Source organism: Ursus americanus, chromosome 24 (assembly GCF_024610735.1).
Source record: "Ursus americanus isolate L20-20 chromosome 24, mUrsAme1.1.p, whole genome shotgun sequence".
Classification (NCBI taxonomy): domain Eukaryota; kingdom Metazoa; phylum Chordata; class Mammalia; order Carnivora; family Ursidae; genus Ursus; species Ursus americanus.
In genome coordinates this window covers 39,090,048-39,111,961 of record NC_142150.1, presented here as the reverse complement: position 1 = coordinate 39,111,961, position 21,914 = coordinate 39,090,048, and the positions used below count along the sequence as shown (strand labels likewise).

General features: G+C 55.0%; 1 protein-coding gene across 5 annotated transcripts; it reads left to right on the top strand.

The window, feature by feature from the left end:
- The first annotated feature begins 2,027 nt into the window (after positions 1-2,027).
- Positions 2,028-12,629, top strand: LOC148107890 (galectin-12-like). Of its 5 annotated transcripts, none has more exons than XM_087854972.1 (9): positions 2,035-3,066; positions 4,943-5,031; positions 5,158-5,371; positions 6,189-6,308; positions 6,829-6,867; positions 7,494-7,520; positions 8,052-8,140; positions 11,089-11,242; positions 11,784-12,629. In XM_087854972.1, the coding sequence occupies exons 2-9, from the start codon at positions 4,991-4,993 to the stop codon at positions 11,928-11,930; spliced, it is 831 nt and encodes a 276-aa protein (XP_087711098.1). In that variant the 5' UTR covers positions 2,035-3,066; positions 4,943-4,990; the 3' UTR covers positions 11,931-12,629. The 5 variants fall into 5 exon arrangements, with proteins under 5 accessions (XP_087711096.1, XP_087711095.1, XP_087711098.1 ...); XM_087854968.1 differs by having other exon boundaries at positions 2,642-3,272; positions 11,092-11,242; XM_087854967.1 differs by having other exon boundaries at positions 2,645-3,272.
- Positions 12,630-21,914: the final 9,285 nt, after the last annotated feature.

Genomic DNA, 21,914 nt, shown 5'->3' with positions numbered 1-21,914 from the left:
TTGCTGGATCAAAGAATGGGGGAGAGTGGGGCACCCTGAGATTCCTGACCGCAGATTATGATTCCCTGGCTACTAATTGGTTACTCATAGATAAATAGATAAATTTGCCTCAGTGGGGATCTGTGGCCAGTGAGAAGAGCACCTGCCTAGTGTATGCTTGGGCCAGGACTCCACACCTGCTGGAGGAGAGACAGAAGGAGCTGGTGGCCGCATAGGAGCCAGAAACCACGACTCCCAATCATTCATTCCTTAAATACACCGAGCAAGTGCTTTATTTATTTATTTTAAGATTTTATTTATTTATTTGATAGAGACAGCGAGAGAGGGAACACAAGCAAAGGGAGTGGGAGAGGGAGAAGCAGGCTTCGTGCCGAGCAGGGAGCCCAGTGCGGGGCTCGATCCCAGGACCCTGAGATCATGACCTGAGCCGAAGGCAGATGCTTAATGGCTGAGCCACCCAAGCGCCCCTGAGCAAGTGCTTTAAATGCATCAAGCAAGGCATCACTTGTTAATGAGGGTATAAGTATAAATTTGCCCTCATGGAATTTACCATCAGGAAGTAGGGGGAGGGGGAGACAAATATTAGACAATTCTTCAGTGTATAATGACCAGTTATGATAAGCGCTCTCAGGGACAAGCCCAGGTCTAGGGAGCTGGGGTGGGGTGGGGGGCACCAGCCTGGGGCAGGGGAATCCCCCGTCCTGTCAGGGTCAGGGTCATCATCAGCCCTTTCCCTTCTCCCACAAGTTCCCCTCCCTTTGGCTCAGGAAGAGGGATTTGCCCCCTCCCACCCCTGGACAGACCAACAGACACTAAGGCCCTCCTTGATTCTGGAACTTTCCATATTCAACAAGCTCTTGGAGAAAAGATTTAAGCCCAGCCAGATTCTCCCAGCTGTCAAAACCTGGGGCCAGGAGAAATGAAATGTAGCACCTGCTTCCTTCTGCTGCCACACCCACTCCACACCCCTGCAACAGTCTTGGGGTGCCAGGGTGAGACCAGACATAGCTATTACTCTGTTACAGGCTGAATGGTGCTCTGCCCCCAAAATCAGAAAATCAGATGTTGAAGCCCTAACCCCCAGGAACTAGAATGAGACTATATTTGGACATACGCCTTTTTAAAAAGGGTGATTAAGGTCAAATGAGTTCATAGGGGTAGAATTCCATATGACTGGTCTACTTAGAAGAGATTAGGACAGAAACACACAGATCAAGTGTGGGAAAATGAACATGTGTGTTTAAAGAGCCCAGTCGGTGCTATTTTGCTATGCCACCCTCCTGCCTTGATTCAGAGTGGGGACTGAGGCTGGGCTGGGGAGGGGGGCAGGGCACATTTGCCTCAGGCCTAAAGAAGGGCACTGTGAGGCTGGGACCAGGACCCAGGTCTGCCTCCCAGGGGCAGGGCCCCCTGCCTTGCCCAACGGGATTCTCCACCTTGGTTTCTCCTCCGTGGTATGTAGATTATTGTGTCTGAAGGGACTGAGATCGAATTTCCCCAAACAGAGCACCATCTGCAGCCCAGCTCCTCCTACCCAGCAAGATCTGAGCAAACTTCCTGGGTCTGCACCCCAAGCCCTGCCCATTAAAGCCTAAGTCAGTGAGTGCTTCTCAAACACCGATATGCATCAGAATCACCTGGGGAGTATGGGAAAATGCAGATTCCTGGGCCCCCCCTGCCAGAGAGGTTCCTCTTTCCTAGGTCTGGGGTGGGGCCCAGAAGGACACATTTCTAACAAGCTTCCAGGCCTCACTGATGCCACACTTGAGAAGGCCCGGCTCAGATGCTTTTCCCCAGAGCTGACCCTGCACCTGCCTGGCCATCAGAGCAGCCTTATTCTTCCCTCAGCTCCCCAGGCCTTGGAGCCTTTGTCCAGCCTGGAGTGCTGCCAGGAATTCCCTGCCTCCAAGTCTGACAGGGTGCTCGGATCCTGGGACCTCCCAAATCAGGATAAAGTTGAGGGGTTGTGCTGCCTTTTATTTTTTTTAAGATTTTATTTATTTATTTGACAGAGACAGCCAGCGAGAGAGGGAGCACAGCAGGGGGAGTGGGAGAGGAAGAAGCAGGCTCCCAGCGGAGGAGCCCGATGTGGGACTTGATCCCAGAACGCCGGGATCACGCCCTGAGCCGAAGGCAGACGCTTAACGACTGCGCTACCCAGGCGCCCCTGTGCTGCCTTTTAAAGGCAAGGCTTTACTGGAATTTGAGCCAGAATTGGAGCGACGCTAGTCCAAAGAATCCTGGGGGATCTTGATTAAAAGGCAGATACCTGGGCCCACCCCCAACACAGACCTCCTGTGAAGACACTCTTCTGGAGTCACCCTCTCAATACAGAGATGAGCAAAGGGAGTCACAGAGAGGGCAAGTGACTTGGCCCAGGGCACACAGCATGTTAGAGCAGAGGCTGAGCGAGAACTCGGGTCACCTTCAGGGTGGAGTATATGGCCCACTGAACCTCGCTGCCTCTTCTGAGCCTCCGGGGTGGGGGGCGCTCCTCTCTTCCTGCCCCTTCCTCACCATCTTCGACCTCCTTTCTGGTGACTGTAGCTGGGCCCTGGCATTTTTAGCTAAAGGGGAAATGGAGCCTCAGGGGACTAGAAATCATGCAAAAGGGAGAAAAGTGGGGGAACGGGCAGGGAAGACAGGGGAATGAAAATCTCTCAGGTGGGAAGTGGAGTCAGGAACCAGAAGCCACCCCATGATATCCAAGCAACTGGGGCGGGGCTTCTCCTGGGACCTGCCCACGCGTGCCACCACTGGGGCCTCTGACTGGGGAGGGCTCCGATGGGAGCCCAGGAAACCACAAACCCTTGCAGGCCCTAAAAGAGCCTGCCTCTAACCTCCCTCTGCAACAGCTCCGTGCTTCAGATCCAAGTGCAGCCGGAGGCCGGGGTGCTGGTTAGTTAGTTGCTTAGTTCAAGCTTCTGGCTCCTGGACCCGGATTTCTGCTGACAGACCCAGGCCAGCTGGTGGGACCGGATCTGGGGTGTGGACCAGGGGCGGACCGCTGCCCAGACCTGCCTCTCACGCCTGCTGCAAGGGGCACTGGGACCCTGCTGGGCGCAGGTGAGGCGAACAGCTGGGGGAGCTGCTGCCCTGGCCCCTCAGATCCTGGCTGGGAAAGGCAAGTCCGGCCAGTGGGGGCAGGGCCAGGGCTCCTGGAATCTGGATCTGCAGGCTGAGTTGGAGGCGCTCCACGCCCCATGTCACCTGGAGAAAAACTGGACCCACTTCCTGACCCCTTCATCCTGCAGCCGCCAGTCTTCCACCCGGTGAGCAGCCACTCTGGTCTGGAACCTCCAGGTCTCAGGCCCCCCCACCGCTCCCCCACTCCAGCTGGACCCAGACTCCTCCCAGGCGGTGGGTGGAGAGGCCTTGGGTCTTGGACCCGGCTCCCCCGACACCTGCTCATGGACCTGGAAGGCCCTCCTGAGCTTAGCGGAGTGGCTGAACAGCTAATTCCCACCTGGGTGAGAATGATGGGCTCACAGGGTCCTTACATTTTAAAAGTAATAGAGCCTGGAGTCAGAGCTGTGCTGCTAATGCCTGGCGGGGGGCTGGGAGGATCCGGGGCTACTGTGTAGTATCCTTGGGGGGGGGCACTGAGCATCTTGGGTGGTCTCATCTCCAGCCTGGAAGAGAGTCAGCTTGGAACCTCCAACGAGGGGCTGGGTGTGGGTTCCCCTCACGCGGATTTTCCAAAGTCTGGCCTTGCTTTACAGGAGGCTGAATGCCCAGTGTATTCTGCCCTCTCATTAATGAACACTAATTATCACTTTCTCTTGACTTGGCCCTCTCCCTCCAGGAGAGCTGCATCAGCTCCACAAATATTACCAGCCAGTCCTAGAGCCTGGGAAGTGGGAGGGACTGAGGTGCTGAGCCTGGCTGAGCTGTGGGCCCTCAGACAGCCAGGAGCTCCGGCACCTCCCCAGGTGCCTGAGTAATGGGGCGAAGCAGCTGCCCAGGTTGCAGCCCCTCCTCGCTTTGCAGGCTGCGAGCTCCTACCTAGAGGGCAGCACTGTTGGGGCTCAGCTCCTTCTAGATGGTTCAGACAACACGTGGAAGGCAGTCTTGTGTTATGCCGACCTGTATACACCTGGGACACGTGCACAATCGTTCCGCAAACACCTATGCAGAGCCCACGCTGTGCCAGGCCAGGCGCTGAGCACAGAAGGGAAAGGCAGGGCTTCCGCTCTGAGTGGCCTGTGCCTCCAGCAGAAACAGCCAGCCCCCTGGTCTCCCCGTGAGCCCGCCAATGGCCAAGCTAGCCGGGCCAGTGAAGTGTCCTGGGAACACAGGGGAGGGAAGGAAAAACGCAGTCACCGTAGCAGGCAGCGCTTGGAGAAGGTGTCAGAGGACGTTGAAAGTCCAGTTGGATCTTACAGAGCCGAGGGAGAGCAGAGGAAGCGCCCCGAAAAGGCAGGGAGCTGTAAACCTGTGTGTTGCGCTTTAGGAATTGGGCACAGCTTCTGTGTGGGGCGAGGTGAGCCTGGGAAGGTAGGCAGGGCCATTGTTGGGTGTCTCTCCAGGCGTCCGTATCAGGGTCCCAACTTGTCCAGCCTTCTGCCCACCTCCCCGCCCCCCCCCAGTTCCTGGGCTCCAGCCAGTAAACAGTCCTCAGGATCTTGATACCAGGCTTCTGGAGGCCAGGGCCAGTCTCACAGAGCCCAAGGAGCTAGGGAGAGGGGCAGGGCTGGTGTTCTAAGTGGGCGATGGAGCTGAACTTGGCTTCCCCAGGGCAATGTGGCTTTGACATGTGAGAGTCTGGGAAAGGGGAGAAGGTGGAAGAGAACCCCAATATTTCCCCATCAGGACGTTTTCTGTTTGGGGCAGGAGAGTGGAGTTTTCTTGTTCTTCCCTCCCCACCTGCCCACCTGGCACGGGGCTCCCTCGTAAGACCTATTCTCCAGCCGCATATGGCTAGTTTTCTCCCCTTGTTCAGGTGGTTCCTTATGTCACGACAATTTTCGGTGGCCTGCGTGTGGGCAAGATGGTCATGCTACAGGGAGTGGTCCCTCTAAAGGCACACAGGTAAGGGGGTGCTCCGCGCGGGAGCTGGAGCTCAGCCCCAGCGGCATCGAGCTGGAGGCTCCTCTCTGCCTTCGGGGTCTCGGGGTTCCCGACCAGGGGTGCCCCTTCGAGAGCACCTCTCACCAGGTTCCAGGTGGACTTTCAGTGCGGCTGCAGCCTGCACCCCCGGCCGGATATCGCCATCCATTTCAACCCGCGCTTCCACACCAGCAAGCCGCATGTCATCTGCAACACCCTGCGCTTGGAGCGCTGGCAGGCTGAGGCCCGGTGGCCCCGCCTGCCCCTGCAGAGAGGGGCGCCCTTCCTCATCCTCTTTCTCTTCGGAAATGAAGAGATGAAGGTGAGGGGAAGGGATGGGCGTCTGTGTCTAGGACCTGCATCCCTCCACTGCTCCTTCCTTCTGCCGAAATCCCCACGTCACTGTTGAGGAGGGGTGTCACCCCCGGGAGAGCCTGAGAACCGAGAGGACAGAGCAGCCGCCCAGCCCCGTCCCAAGCTGCCCGGGGCCCACGTGGCCTGGGACCCGGGGTGGCAAGAAAGGTCTCCCGCGCCTGGCCCTGGGGAGGCCCCCACTGCCATCGTCCTAGCAAGCTCTTCAAGAGCGCCTGCAATATGCTGGGCTCTGTTCTAGCCCCTAAATATCCGCTAGGTAGGTCCTCATGGGGCGGATCCTCACATCCTCCCCATCTCTGGGCCTCAGTGGAGGGGGGCGGGGCGCAGGGACAGAGACCTCCACTTCAAGCCTTTCTCCGTGGATGGGAACTCCTGCCAGGAAGATGCCAGGACCTCGACCTCTCCAGGGGAAAGGGGAGCTGGTGGGAGCAGGCAGTGGGGGGAGGGGGGAGGGGGTCATCGGCCTCCTGAACCCCCATTTCCTCTCCTGGGGCTGAGGCTGCTGCAGAGGGATGGTGCGGGGAAGTGCCATGGCAGGGGCAGAGGGAGAGTGACAGGGGCTTTGGTTCCAAGGCCAGCTGGGCAACTTTGGGAAGGTCCCGGAAGCTCCCCAAGCCTTGGGCACCTCGTCTGTCCAACGTGCCTGCCTCTCAGAGTGGGTCTGAAGTGAAACGAGGGACATTTCAGGTCAGAGCGCCCAGCGACGCCAGGCACGTTAGTGCGGATTCAGTGCTGCTGAGCTGTCTGTCTGTCCGTCCTTCCAGGTGAGTGTGAACGGACAACACTTTCTCCACTACCGCTACCGGCTCCCGCTGTCTCGTGTGGACACCCTGGGCATATTTGGTGACATCCTGGTGGAGGCCGTTGGATTCCTGAACATCAGCGTGAGTTCCCTGAGTGGCAACGGCCCCTGTCTTCCCCTGGTGCCTGGGCGGGCCCAGGACCCCCCACTCCGCCGCCCCAGGCAGGCCCTGTCACACTCGTTTTACCCAAGGTGGAGGGGATCCAGCAAGTTGTGGGATACGAGTGGGGTGGAGAGGGTGCCCACCGAAGGGGACCTGAGAGCAATGGCCAGGAGGTGACCCGCTTGCGCACCTGGAGCCATGGGGCCCAAACAGCAGCTAGCTCTGTCATTCGCCCCAGAGCACCTTATTAAAAGTGCAGATTTCTAGGACCCGCCACCAGACCTTCAGATCAGCACGTGTGAGGAGGGGCCTAGGAATCCGCATGTTCAAATGCCAGGCTTGAGAACGGCCGGCAAGGCTTCCAGGGAGAATGAGGAGCTACCAAAGCGAGCCTCTGCCCACCTCCCGGGCAAGGGCAGGGGGCGGGAGCTCCGGGAATGACTCACAGGGCCTGCAGCGGGCCTGAACCCCTCGTGATGCTTTTCCTCTTTCCTGACAGCCGTTTGCAGAGGGCGGCAGCGAGTACCCGGTTGGATACGTGAGTCTCCAGGGAGCAAGGTTGTCCCTTGTGGTTCCGGCCACACTAGCTGAGCCACCGGGGCTCCCATCTCCCCCGGCTGGACCTGCTGGTCACGGGGCTGCCGCCCAAGTTGGCGAAAGCCAGCTGCCCTTCCCTCACTGGGCAGTTGCCATGGATCCTGTCCCCCACCCCCAACCCCCGGTAGCTGGCAAGCCTGGATTCTCCTCTGGCAGCCCGAGCTGGGGCCAGCTTGGGAAGATGGACGGGGTGGGCTTGCTGCCCAGGATGGGCAGAGCCCCAGGACTCCTATCGGAAGATCCTGCCAAGTTGCAGCTTTCTGTCCTCAGCAACCGGCAGAGGCAGCCAGGGTCAGCCCGCAGGACAGGGGGACAGATGAGGCCCAAGGCCACACAATAAGTGAATGCCAGACCCTCTGTCCTGTTCTTCCCCGTTCTTCCAGACCTAGTGTCTGCTGAATCCAAGAGGGGCCCCCCGGGACTCTAACCGTTCACCTGTGTTGCGTTTGAGAGAGACAAGCCCCAGATCCCCCCAGTTCTTAATAATAATACTGAGAAGCTTTCCTTCACTGAACAAACACCGCATGGTTTCTATGTCCCCTTTCTCTTTCTTTCTCCCCTTGACAGCCTTTCCTGCTGAAGAGCCCCAGCCTGGTGAGTGACCTCCCTCCTGGGTCACCTGGTGGGAAATGCCCTCAGCATCAAGCTTCCCCCTTCCTTCATAGACACCTGCGGGCTGCAGTGGGCCAGGCAGCTTCAGGCTGAAACCCCAGCCTCGTTTTACCTTTTCTCCATTTATTCTGCATACAATTATTTGCTACTCTTCTGTGCCAGGCCCGGTGCCGGCTCTAGGATAGAGGGACCAGCCAGTCCCAGCACTCCAGTTGCTCGCAGGCTGGTGGGAAGACAGACCGGTGAACAGGACATTACAGTTCAGGGTGCAGCAATGGGGGATGTGTCTGGTGCTCCTGGGCCCCGGGAAGGGGGGCGGCCACTGAGCTCAGCCCTGAAAGGCCAGGGAGAGCCGAAGCCTGCGGTAGATGTTTGGTGAATGAGCAGAGCTGAGTGTCCTCTTGGCTGCGGGCCTTGAGGCCGACTTACCAGCCCCAGGGCTCCCCTGGGGGCAGCCGCTCTCCCCAGACCCCTGTGTGCCCCCCTTCTCAGTCATCTCCCCTCTTCCTACAGGAGCTGCCCTGCTCGCGTGCCCTCCCCCGGGGTCTCTGGCCCGGACAGGTCATCGTACTGCGGGGGCTGGTCCTGCCGGAGCCAAAGGAGTGAGTATCCAGATGGAAGGGAGGGAGAGGCAGCTCTGATGGAACACGAGCTCTACAAGCGTCCCCTCTGCCATCTCCAACACCGCTGCCCCATCGTGGAGCTTGTGGTTGGAAGGGTGCTCAGTGCTCAGTCCCACCAACTGAGCACTGGTCGGTGCTCGGTGCTCAGGCTCCCCCCGCAGCCCTGACAGCCCCAATTCTGGGAGTACCTTCCCCGCCTGTCCCTCTGGTCAGGCCAACCAGCCTCTCATCGCAGGTGCCAGCTCAGGCCTCCGGAAAGGTCCTTTAAGGGCTCAGGCTGAGACCCAGAGAGAGAATTCAACCTCCCAGGGTGACAGAGTGCCCTAGTTTCCGGCGGGGGCGGGGGGAGGCCCAGAGCCAGGCAGGAGGGGCTCAGAGCCACACACCAACTACCGGGACGCTGCCTCACCTCTCCCACAGGGGGCGCTCCTGCTCAGCTTCCCCAACCTGCAGGCTCCAGGCTGCTTTCGCTTTCTTTTTCCTTCCTTTTTTCCTTCTCCCCTCTCCTTCCTTCTTTCCCTCCTTTCCTTGCTGGAATTGCGTTGGATGTCGTGACTTTTCTGGGCCAGGTCGCCTGGGTCTCACTTCTGCTGAGGACACTTACTGCCTCTGTGCCCCTTCAAGGAAGTTACTTTTCCTTTCTGTGCCTCAGTTTCCTCGTGTGTAAAAAGAGGTAATGATTAGTGCCAGCTTCGGGGGTGGTCTGCATGCTTAGAACTGGGCCAGGCGCATCGTAAGCGCTCGACAAATGTCATCAAAATGGTCTCTGTGGAGGGGCAGGAGGGAAGGGAATTGCCCTGTCTTCTTCTGTTTCGGTTTTGTTGTCTGGAGTCACTGACCTCACTAAACTCTTGCCCTGCCTGCTCTTTCTGGAGCGGTCCTGTGAATTCTGGAGCAGGCATGCAGCACAGCCCCGGGCAGCATGAACCTCCAAAGCCCGGCACAGCGGGGCTGGGGTCTGGCTTGTGCCTCTTATAAACTGTGTGGTCTTGGGGAAGTCACGACACCTTTCTGAGGCTGGAGTCCTGAGTTTCCCCATCAGAATAAAAGGAGAAAGATCATCTCAGTCCTAGAGGGAAAATGAAAAAGTTCCCAGGGGTAGAAAGAACACTGTCCCCCCAAAAAACTTGGGAGACGTGACACCAGGTTCATGTCCTAGCTCAACGTCGAATGGTTATTATTAGGGACGCGGCAGGTGACTTAACTGCTCTCTCTCGGGGACCATGAATTCACACGCCCTCCGAGGTCGGACAGGTGACATAAATAGTGAAGCCCTGGTTGGGAAGGGAACTTGGAAAGAGTATTTCCATAAAGCCACTCAGGCCGGACCTTCTGATTATTTTACAAAGAGAAGCTGGAAGCCATCTTTCATATAAACTTTCCCAGTTTGGGCACGTGGTATTGCTTTGAAGTTGAAGAACACTGTGGATCCGCCAGGACATTTCTACAGGGCCACTTCCGCCACAGGCCGCCAACATCAAGACTTGGCGTTCAGCCAGCCCGCAATAAATGCTGTTACTGTTGTTTTCTGGAAGCGACTGTGGCTTGAATTGGACAGAGGGAGTAGGAGTTGGAGGGCAGGGAATTCGTCTGCATTAAAAATCCGAACTTCCCTCTCCATCCTTCCTCGCAAGCACCGGGCAGGTGGGCGGCTGCACCTGCTGAGAGCCAGCACGGAGCTCCGCTAGGGCATCTGGAAGGAGTCGGTTACCTGGCCCAGGGCTGTGCTGGACAGGGATGAGGTTGCGGGGTTGGGAGTTGGGGGCGAACACCGAGGCCTCCAGGAGTTCCAGGCCAGTGGGAAGGGCATGGGCTGGTGCTAGAGGCTCCGTGCGGTGCACTCTCCAGGGCCCCTGCCTTCCAAGCTTCTTCCCAGTGGTGAGCCCTTGCTGGCTCCTTCCCAAAGCTGGAAAATGTCTGCGGCATCCTCCTAGAACACATCCAGCTGGAGTCCCTGAAAGACCCGCCCAGGGCACACTAACGCCCCCTTTTACCCCTGCCCTTTGCCTCCCGGTCTTCCAGCGATCAGGCTCTTATCCACCTCTTATCAGGCTCTTATCCTCGGCTTCCTGCCGAGGTCTCAGGCAACAGTTGAAGGGGTGTTGTTTCAAAGGTGACTTTGGAAACTTCCTGGACATAAAACAGAATCCGGCTGCCTTATGAGGGGTAGGTGCCAGGCAGCAGAAAGGCACCCAAATCTGGAGCCCTGCACTGTTGCCAGCCCGAAGCCCCGCAGCTATTACTAGTGACAGGGCCAGCCACGTGACTTCCTGTCCTCGTCAGTTACACGGGCTGCTGAACCTCAAGGCCCAGGATTTCTGGGAGGGCTCCGGAAATCTACTGTGTGCCAGGCACTCGCTCGATTCCACGTACATTATCTCCTTTGTTCCTTCCGTGGCCCTATGAGGGAGGTATTGTATTCGAGAGTGACATTTGTTACACATGCCCGGTGCTGTTCTAGCACTTTACACAGGACGACTGGTGAGGCAGGTACTCTTCTCCCCATGCTACAGATCAGGAAACTGAGGCACAGAGACGTGAAGTGACCTCCCCAAGGTCACAGGACTGGAAAGAGCAGAGCAGGGTTGAAGCCGGGTAGCCTGGCTCTAACCCCCACGCTATTTGCAAAGCACTTCAGGCGATACCTAGCATATAGCACCCAATAAATGTTAGTTACTATTAATATAATGCTCCCCATCTCGAGGAGGGGAAAAGGAGGCTCAGGCAAGGTAATGTGCTCCCCAGGGTCCTCCGGCCAGTGGGTGGCAACGTGGGGATTCAGTCTCGGGTGTGCCTGAGACTCGCTCAGGTGTCCCCACCCCTCTGAGGTGCCGAATCTTCCAGCTGCTCTCCCACATCCATCCCTGAGCCCAGGATCCAGCAGCCACGGCTCAGAGGAGTCAGGGAGCCCCTTCTGCCCCTTCTAGCAGCTTCACATTGAGCCTGCGGGACCAGGCCGCTCACGTGCCCGTGACGCTCAGGGCTTCCTTCGCAGACAGAACCCTGGCCTGGATCTCACCCTGGGGGTGCAAGAAGCTGATCTCGGCCCCCTTCCTCTTCTACCCGAAGCGATTCTTCGAGGTCAGTCAGAGCCAAGTGGCCCGGTCCCTCCGGGGCGGGGCACAGAGCAGCATTCCCATGGGGAGACAGGGGTGCATCCTAGGGATAGGGGGGCAGAGGATGTGGGGCTGGGAAGCCAGAGCCCGCCAGGAGAAGCAGACTTCCACGCCATGGCTCTCAACCCTCCCTACGGCTGCCAGCGATCCCACTTCCAAAAAAGGGATTTAATTAATCAAAGCAGACCCTGGCATTAGGGTTATCAAAAAAAAAAAGCTCCCTTTTAAGGACTCCCAAGTGCAACCAGGGCTGAGAACCAGTGCGCGAGGGCAGGCGATGGGCACAGATGGTGAAACTGAGGCCCAGGGCTGGGCTGATCCTTGTGGAAGGTCGCAGTGATCTGGTGACAAGCTGGGTGCCCCAGTCCTGTTCTTTCCCACCACCAGGTGCCCCGTGGTCCCGGTCTTTGTGACCCTGAGGGGAGGGCTCGCTGGGTGGGGCGACAGGCAGGCGGTGGACCGTCCGTCTGTCTGGAAACCTGCACACCCCTCCCGGCCTTTCCCAGGTGCTTCTCCTGTGCCAGGAGGGAGGCCTGAAGCTGGCGCTCAACGGGCAGGGCCTGGGGGCCACCAGCCTGCGGCAGCAGACCCTGGAGCGGCTGCGGGAGCTCCGAATCAGTGGCAGCGTCCAGCTCTACTGCGTCCACTACTGAGGAGTGAGCCGGGGATCCCGCCAAGGAAGGGAGGGGCCCACCCAGGCCCGGCGCCCCTCGGTGCGGCTCCACTCTCCTCCCTTCCTGGAACCGTGTGCCTGTCACCACCACCTGAGTCTGCAGGGGCTTTGGGCCCCACAGCAGAGGGGAGGCCCCAGAGCGAGAAGGCTCCTCAAAGGCAGTGGCTCCCTCCGCCAGGAGCCTGGGACTTGGCTCCATCCTTCCTGCAGGGCTGAGACAGTGGGCAGGTGGAGCAGCCCAACAAGGACAGTGGCTGAGGGGTGCCCGGGTGGCTCAGTCAGTTGAGCATCCGACTCTTGATTCTGGCTCAGGTCAGGATCTCAAAGTCATGAGATCGAGCCCCGCATCCAGCTCCGTGTTCAGCAGGGAGTCTGCTTGAGATTCCTTCCCTTCCTCTCCTCTGTCCCCCCCTCCGCCCTTGCTCTCTCCGAAATAAATAAATAAATAAAATCTTTAAAAAAGAAAGGAAAGAAAAAAACTGCGATTAAATTGGGTATTAAGCCCCAGTTTGGGGACTCAGTCTAAGTGACACCATTTGGGGTCACTAAAAAGTGACACTTTTTTAGCCACCTCAATAAACTCAACTTAAAGAAAAAGACTAATCCAGAGGGGTGCCTGGCTGGCTCACTTGGAAGAGCGTGTAACCCTTGATCTCAGGGTCATGAGTTTGAGCCCACATTGGATGTAAATATTACTTAAATAAATAGAAACTTAAAAAAAAAAAACGAGTAGTCTGTGGAAAGTAAGAACATGATAATCATTCAGAGCTAGTTCAATTAATTAATTTATGAAACGATTAGAGAAAGAATCTTGCTTTCATTACTTAAATATTAAAGACACTCTGTTAGAAGTGAAGTCAAAGCTGAAATACGTTCCAAAGCCATCTCCGGGACTGAGACACAAACACTTTCAAAGTCAGATCAGCTCCTTCCACCCGCAGCCCCTCCCTGACCGTACATTTCAGACATCTGGGGAGTTTTTAGAACATGCTGGTTCCTGGTCCAAACCCGAGACCGATGAAATCAGAATGTCTGGGTGTGGGGCCTGGGCCTCAGAATATTTTAAGAGCTCCCGGGAGATTCTGACATGGAGCCAGGTTTGAGAATAACTATTTCAGGCCTTGAAGACTCTGGAAATTCCCATACCCTTTGACATATGAAATATCTCCAGGAAAGAAGGCGCCTCCCGCGGGGCCAGCACAGCCCTTGGTAGGGACTAGTGACCAGACAGCTGAGAGCCAGGCTTGAAAGATGGGACCCAGCCTATGGGAGGGCAGGGTAGAGGGGAAGATAAAGTAGCAATGCCAGAGAAGGTGGGGACACCCCAAATTAGGGAGGCAGGACCCTAGTACATACCAAGAGCAGGAGGGAGAGTAGAGAACGTGGCAGACTCAAGGTGACGGGATCTATGCTGATGAGCTTAAGGTAGGCCCCGGGACCTCTCTGAGCCTCGGCTCCCTCCACTGCAGAAGGGGGATGGTAAGTCATCGCTCTGATCGCCCCACAGGGCTGTGAGGCTCACATGTGAGCAGCCCTCTCCGTTTTCCTGCACTTTCCCACACATTCCATTCCGGTAAAAACCCTGTGAATGTAGACAGGATAAGGAGGAAGCGAGGCAGACTGGCCCAGTAGCTTATCAGAAATCACAGAGCTGGGCTGAGGATGCCAGAGTTGGAAGCAGCCCTTCCCGTCTCCTGGTCGGTGCAGGCTCTCGGGGCTCTCCGCCGACTAGCCCCCTGAACTCGGTTCCCGAAGCACACAGCCTGAGCTCAAATCCTGCTGCCTGCACGAGCTTAGACGTCCCGGCTTTGGGCAAATTCCGCGTGTTCGCATGGAGAGGTACGGGCAGTCACATCAACCGAGCGGGATGGTGGTGAATTTATAAGTCAAAATTACTTTAAATGCCTCATACTGAGTTGGAACTCAATGAATGGTGGCTCTTGCTGGAAATGTGAGAAATGCCATGCTGCCCCCCCCGCCACGTTGCCAGCATCCCCTCCCCCAGCACGAGCAGAACCCTAGGAGATGGGGCCTCACACCCAAAGTGTGTCACCTATGGGGACATATCTCAGATGGGTGACGAAGTGCTCACCATTGCTTTCCAGAAGTGTGGACGTCTTCATTCAACGATCTCTCCCTCACAGAACTGATGACCTTGTGTGGACCTTGTCCACACGCCGGGTGGGGGGAGCGGGTTGTTGACCTGGTTGCTTTAAGATGTAAAGAACTTACTGGGAATCATAGACAGATGCACTCTCGACTCTGGGGGAATCGCTGTGGCACCAGGAGTTGGAAGCAGAACTCACAAATTCTGGAGAGCCAGGCTGACACTGTGCCGACCGTTTTGCAAACAAGTTCTGTTTGGGACCCAAGCAAGGGCTTGCCAACAACAGCGACAACAAAAAACACATTCCGACTGATGTACAACAAATCCCATCCTGTAGAGAATAAAGGTCCAGAGTCTTTTTATTTCCAAAGAATCCAAGGTACTCAGTAGGAAAGAACATAGTATTACGAGTCCGTAGGCACACGCTCGGGCTTCTAAAGCCAACAGCTGATGTTTAAACAGAAAATCCTTCCCTGCTTGCAGGGGCCATGTTCCCGTCTCCCATGTGGATGGCCCCGCGCTCATAGCCACTCCGAAAATTCTCAAGCAGGTGTCTGGGTCTGGAACTTGGCCTGCTCCGCGGTGCATGGGAAGAGCAGCGATGTGCGAGCGCTCGTCGCGGGAGGGATGCCCAGCCCCACTGTCCCTCTCACAGGGCTCCCTTCGGGCAGGCGCTAGACACTGGAGTCTGGGAAAAACGACCTGCTCTCCCACCCCAAGTCGTGGAAAAGGAGGGGGTGTCCCGGGAGTACACATTCGTTCAGATGTGTGTTCACACGCACGTGCGTGTGGGGCTGTGTTTCTGCATGTATGTTGTCGTGACACCATATGTCCCAGCATCTTTCCAACGTGTCCTAGCACCGCGGCCAGCCAAGGCAACATTGGGAAGTCCATGCTGAGCCCCTTTCCTCCTTGCAGACTGACTAAGGGCCAGCACACCCCACCCCACCCCGCTCATGCTGTCCATGACGACGTCGAGGCCCCTTCTTAGATCCTCTCCTGGCCTCGGGCTGCCTTTCTATCTTGGCTGATGTCCTGACAGCCAGCTTGGCCAGGGAGCAAGAACTCGTGCGTCACACAGCTGTAGGAAGTGGGGTGGACTTCTGCCAGCCAGCCCTCCCATCCACACAACCTGAGGAAGAATCGTTGTCCTCCCTCGTTCAGAGGCAGGAACCGGGCTCCCGGACTGCAGTGATTTGCTCAAGGTCACTTGTGTGAAAAGGCTGAGCTGGGTCTCTCCTCTGCTCACATCTCCCACTAGTGGCCCCATGGCCCTGTCTTCCACACCCCGCTCCTTGTCAGTGTTCGACCCAGGACGCCCCAGCTGCAAGGATCAATGCCTTTTCTGTTCCTCTTTTGCCTACATTCCTGATCTAGAGAATGATATCCTGCACTCCAACCCCTCATTCCAGGTTTCCCAATCCCAAAAGAGGGCCAACCTAAGTCCACCATCTCCCTCACAACCCCTTCCCTCCAACCCACCTCCAACTCTGCCCCCGGCACCTGTGTTCAGCCACAAAGTCCAGTCAATGCTAACTCCAGAAGTTTCTCCTGAATTCTCCTCCTCGTCCATCTCCCACCCTCTGACTTGGTTCAGTGCAGTCGCCATCCCTGCCTCTGTGACCCCCACAGCCTCTTGACCAGCCCTCCTGTCTCCTGTGCCTGCTACCCCACATCCAGTCTCCCCAAGACCCATGGTGGCCTTCCCAAAGGGCATATCTGGCCATGACCTTCCCATGGCCTCAGGGCACGGGGCACGCACTTTGGGCAGCTCACAGGTGCCCAACCCTCCTGACCAAACCTTCCTCAGCCCTCCTCACCCTGGATGCCCTCTGCCCCCGGGCTGACTGGTTTGCCCTTCTCCTCACCACAGAGCTGGCTCCTGCCTCCGCCCCTCCGCACAGCTGGCCCTCCAGTCGTCTTGCCCACTCCTCCCTCCTCTTCTCCGCCACACCGCCCAGCCCTCTCTGAGCAGCTGCCCTCGGCACCCAGCCTGGCTCAGCGGCTACTCTCTGGGTCCCCAGGCGCTGGGACCTGCCCCTCCCTTGGCACGGATCACGTCCTGCGGGGATCCCTGTGTCTGTCTGCACCTCCCTCTGCACTTCGAGCTCCACTGGGCAGGATCCTGGGTGCTGCCCCCGGCCCCTTCCTCTCCAGCAGCTATGATGGGCCTGGCCTGGAACGGGGCCGAGGGAATCTACATGGAAGAGGGGCTGGAGGATGAGCGGGGCCAGGACCCGGGGCCCAGCTCCTCCCCTCTCTCGGCCAGGGCACAGCAGGTGCAGGAGGGGCAGACACAAGGGGTGTATTCACTTCCTCTCTAAATATAGAAGACCACAGCCGGGGCGCTGCCAACAGGAACCAAATTCGGAGCTTGTTCTCTATCTGGATGAGGAAACGGGGCAGTTCCCTTCCAGGGCTAAGCCAGATGGCCTTTCTTTCTCCAGATTATAAAATATGCCTTCCAGGAATTATTCCGTTTCCTGGAGTAAGTGTATAAATCTGGCAGTGTCGTCCGGCGGTGTGCCACTGAGCTGAGACCCGGCCTCCTGCAACGTCCACGCGGCAGAGAGGGGGCTGCTGGGACTGGGTGCGTCACAGCCTGGGCAAGACTGGGCTGCAACTGAGAGGAAAGACCGTGGAAGGAAGGGGAGGGACAGAGGTGCTGTTGGGGGGAGTGAGAAGCTCCAAACCCTGGCCAGGAGCAGAGGCAGGCAGGGTGGGGATTAGTTCACCTCCCCGAGCCCCAAGGCTTCCCCCCTAGAGGCTCCTTTGTGAACTGAGTGTGAGCAAACTGGGCCCCCAAGGCCCAGACAGACACAGCTTCTAGAACAGGGAGCCAGCTCCCTTCACATATCACTCACCGTGCCTCCCCTCCTTACACGCCAGGCGTGCAATCGAGTCCTGTGGACACAGACAGGAGGTAGCCCCACAGCAAAGACCTCATAGCCCCCCAGGGAAAGCAGACTTTCATATAATAACGGAATTTTCACACGAGTTTTCAAAATAGCAGCTGGTACCCCCTCTCCCCAAGACCAGCAAAGCAGACCGAGGGAGCCAACCCACTGTAGATTTTCCCTTGGAAGCAAGAGGACTGGGCGTAGACATCAGGAAGGGGAGGCTGAGCGAGGCTGGCACCTGCTGGTTTCCTGCCCCGCCTTCTAGATGAAGTCCGAGAATACCGCTTCTGGGTTCATTCTGCCCTGCCCAGGGTCAATCACGCACTAACCAAGCAATGAACAAAACTCTGAAACCCAAGAAATGACCATGATGGCCCATCACCCAGGGACCCCTGACACACAGAAGCAGAAGAGAAATAGTGCCCCTGGGCAGTCATTGTCGAAGCCAGCACGACATTCCTGACTCCCCCACCTGAGGATTTCATCAGCGATGCAGTGCTAACGAGCGACCCCGAGAGCTCGGAGGCTTAGCACGACAAACGCTTCCCGTAACCTGGGGGCTGGGGGTCCGCTGAGATTCTTCTGGGCTCCGCTGAGTTTGCCTCGTGGACTTCAGGCCTCCAGCACCCGGGTTTCAGGCCGGGATCCCGGCTGAAGGGGCAGCCTCTAGCTGGGACACGTGTTCCTCGTGACCGAGGGCTCACGAGCTGAAGCTGAGCCTGACCACGTATTCTTACTTAAACCTTCTGCTCGGATGTGGGAACGGCCATGGGCGCTCCTTTGCTCCCCTTGGCCACAGCAGATCCCACGCCCAAGCCTGATCAGTGAGGAACGTGGACAAGTGACATGATAATGGCAGGGAGATAGAAGCTATTACTGTGACGGAGCATAATGGGGGGAAAAGAATCCCATCTACCGCAAGGACATTCTTTCCACAGCCCTTCAGAAACTGAACTCTCGGGAAGTGTTTAGCTGGAAGGGACTGGAGAGTGACAGGTGGAAGGCATGGCATCCACAGCAAAAGCACAGGTGGGATCTAGGTTAGGTTCTTTGGGGCACAAAGTATTCACTGCATTCACTGGAACATCTTTAGCTAAAAGTAACAAAGTTAAACTACAATGGATTCAGCAGTGAGGAGATATTACTATCCCTTGCTTATCAAGAAGTCAAGAGATGGGAACATCCACGGAATCAGCCTGAGACGCAGGAAGATACATCTGGATCTCTACAAATGAACATCTCCAGCGCTGAGTATTGAGGTACTAAGCGGGGAGCCATGAAACCGCGCACAGATTTCGGAAGATAAACGGAAGGGGGAGGGAGCCGCTGCGTTCAGGCGGCGGGAAGCGGTAGCCACCTGCACAGGGGAGCGGGCGGACTCGCGGACCAGCACCCGCGAGAGAGCAGCCTGAGACCGTGAGCCAGGAGCACGCGCCACCAGACTGAAACGGAGCTCCGGTGTGCTCACTGGAACCAGACTGAGACTGGGAGCTCCAGAGCGCGCGGGGGCGGCTGGTGGCTGGCGGTGTTAGAAACACAAAGGACAGAGACGCGCCGGCCCTGGAAGTGAGGGCTGGGACGCTGGGTGTGGGGCGCACATCCCAGGACGCTGCAGGGTTGAGCAGCACCAACAGAAACAGAGTTAAAGTGACCAGAACATCAGTGGAGAAAGGTCCGCAATCCCTCTGTTCTGAGACAGAGGCTGAGATTCGGCCACTGCTGCTCTGACTCTCAGAAGAGGCACAGCAAACCACCAGGGAAAGCCGCCAGAGAACAAAAGCCTGGAAATACCGGCTCAGAGAGTGCCCATCCCCATCCCCCCTCGCAGGGGACACGGAGACTCTACCCAAACAGGGTTGCCTGAGTATTGGCGCGGCAGGCCCCTCCCCCAGAAGGCAGGCTGAAAAATCAAGAAGCCCACATCCCTAAGATCCCTATAAAACAAGGGCGCACGGCCTGGGACCCAGTCAATAATTTGGGCTCTGGACAACCCCGCAACCTCTCCTCATCAGAATGATGAGAAGGATAAGTCCCCCTCAGCAAAGAAAAGACAATGAGTCTGTGGCCTCTGCCACAGAACTAATGGATATGGATATAAACAAATTATCAGAAATGGAGTACAGAGTAACAATGGTCAAGATGATGTGTAGACTTGAAAAAAGTATTAACGAAAATGTTAAGGAGAATATAGAATCTCTAAGGGCAGAAATGAGAGCAAATCTGGCAGAAATAAAAATTCTATGAGCCAAATGCAGTCAAAACTAGAGGCTCTGATGGCCAGGGTCACTGAGGCAGAACGTATTAGCAATTGGAGGATGGGTTAGTAGAAGAAAAAGCAAAAATAGAATCTGGACTTAAAAAAATCCACGCCCACAAATGTAGGTTATGGGAGATCACTGACTCAATGAAACGATCCAATGTCAGAATCATCGGCATCCCCGAGGGGGTGGAGAAAAACAGAGGTCTAGAAGAGATATTTGCACGTCATAGTGCATTTTGCAAATATTAGATCCAAGGATACAGTATTGAAAGCAGCCAGGGCAAAGAAATTTCTCACGTACCAAGGCAAAGGTATCAGAATTACGTCAGACCTATCTACACAGACCTGGAATGAGAGAAAGGGTTGGGGGGGCATTTTTAAAGCTCTTTCAGAGAAAAACATGCAGCCAAGGATCCTCTATCCAGCAAGGCTGTCATTCAGAATGGGTGGAGAAATGAAGACCTTCCAGAATCGCCAGTCATTGGCCAATTTTGTAACCACGAAACCAGCCCTACAGGAGATATTAAGGGGGGTTCTATAAAAGTAAAAAGGCCCCAAGAGTGATACAGAACAGGAAGTCACAATCTATAGAAACAAAAACTTTACTGGCAACATGGCATCATTAAAATCATATCTCTCAGTATTCAGTCTCAATGTAAATGGCCTAAATGCTCCCATAAATGCCACAGGGTTGCAGATTGGATAAAAAGACATGACCCATCCATTTGCTGTCTACAAGAGACTCATTTTGAACCTAAAGATACATTCAGACTGAAAGTAAAGGGATGGAATACCATCTTTCATGCCAATGGACCTCAAAAGAAAGCTGGGGTAGCAATTCTCATATCAGACAGATTGGATTTTAAACTAAAGACTACAGTTAGAGACACAGAAGGGCACTATATTATTCTTAAAGGATGTATCCAACAAGTGGATATGACAATTATAAACATATATGCCCCCACCAGGGGAGCAGCAAGATACACAAGCCAACTCTTAACCAGAATAAAGAGACATACAGATAAAAATACGTTAATAGTAGGGGACCTCAACACTCCACTATCAGCAATAGACAGAGCACCGGAGCAGAAAACCAACATAGAAACAAGAGCTTTGAATGCCATACTCGACGAGTTGGACCTCATAGATATATATAGAACACTACACCCCAGAACCAATGAATACTCATTCTATTCTAATGCCCATGGAACATTCTCAAGAATAGACAATGTTCTGGGACACAAAACAGGTCTCAAACGATACCAAAAGATTGAAATTATCCCCTGCATATTCTCAGACCACAATGCTCTGAAATTGGAACTCAACCACAAGGAAAAATTTGGAAGAAACTCAAACACTTGGAGACTAAGAACCATTCTGCTCAGGAATGACTCGATAAACCAGGAAATCAAAAATCAAATTAAACAATTTATAGAGACCAACAAGAATGAAAACACAACGGTCCAAAACCTATGGGACACTGCAAAGGCAGTCCTAAGAGGGAAATACATAGCCATCCAAGCCTCACTCAGAAGAACAGAAAAATCTAAAATGCCGTTTTTATATTCTCACCTCAAGAAGCTGGAACAGCAACAGAGGGACAGGCCTAATCCACGCACGAAGAAGCAGTTGACCAAGATTAGAGCAGAAATCAATGAATTAGAAACCAGAAGTACAGCAGAGCAGATCAACAGGACTAGAAGCTGGTTCTTTGAGAGAATCAATAAAATTGACAAACCACTGGCAAGACTTATCCAAAAGAATAGAGAAAGGACCCAAATTAATAAAATTATGCATGAAAAAGGAGAGGTCACGACCAACACCAATGAAATTGGAAGGATTATTAGAAACTTTTATCAATAGCTATATGCCAATAAATTAGGCAATCTGGAAGAGATGGAGGCCTTCCTGGAAACCTATAAACTACCAAGACTGAAACAGGAAGAAATTGATTTTTTAAACAGGCCAATTAATTATGAAGAGATTGAGTCAGTGATAAACAACCTTCCAAAAAACAAAACTCTAGGCCCGGACAGTTTTCCTGGGAATTCTACCAAACATTCAAAGAAGAAATAATACCTATTCTCTTAAAGCTATTTCAAAAAATAGAAACAGAAGGAAAGCTACCAAACTCATTCTATGAGGCCAATATTACCTTGATCCCCAAACCAGGCAAAGACCCCATCAAAAAGGAGAATTACAGACCGATTTCCCTAATGAATATGGATGCCAAAATTCTCAACAAGATCCTGGCTAACAGAATCCAACAGTACATTAAAAGGATTATCCATCATGACCAAGTGGGATTCATCCCTGGGATGCAAGGGTGGTTCAACATTCGCAAATCGATCAGTGTCTTAGATTTTATCCAGAGGAAAAAGCCAAAAATCATATGATTCTCTCAATAGATGCAGAAAAAGCATTTGACAAAATACAGCATCCTTTCCTGATTAAAACCCTTCAGAGTGTAGGGATAGAGGGTACATTCCTCAATCTCATAAAAACCATCTATGAAAAGCCTACAGCAAATATCATTCTCAATGGGGAAAAGCTGGAAGTCTTTCCCTTAAGATCAGGAACACGACAAGGACGCCCACTCTCGCCACTATTATTCAACATAGTACTAGAAGTCCTTGCAACAGCAATCAGACAACAAAAAGGGATCAAAGGTATCCAAATCAGCAAAGAAGAAGTCAA

What these genes read in the sequence shown, in the direction of transcription:
- LOC148107890 (XM_087854967.1), top strand. Translation starts at nt 3,204, where the DNA reads ATGTCACCTGGAGAAAAACTGGACCCACTTCCTGACCCCTTCATCCTG. An exon ending in AGCCGCCAGTCTTCCACCCG is followed by an intron (nt 3,273 to 4,942) that starts GTGAGCAGCCAC and finishes CCCCTTGTTCAG; the next exon opens with GTGGTTCCTTATGTCACGAC. An exon ending in GTCCTGCCGGAGCCAAAGGA is followed by an intron (nt 8,141 to 11,088) that starts GTGAGTATCCAG and finishes TGCCCCTTCTAG; the next exon opens with CAGCTTCACATTGAGCCTGC.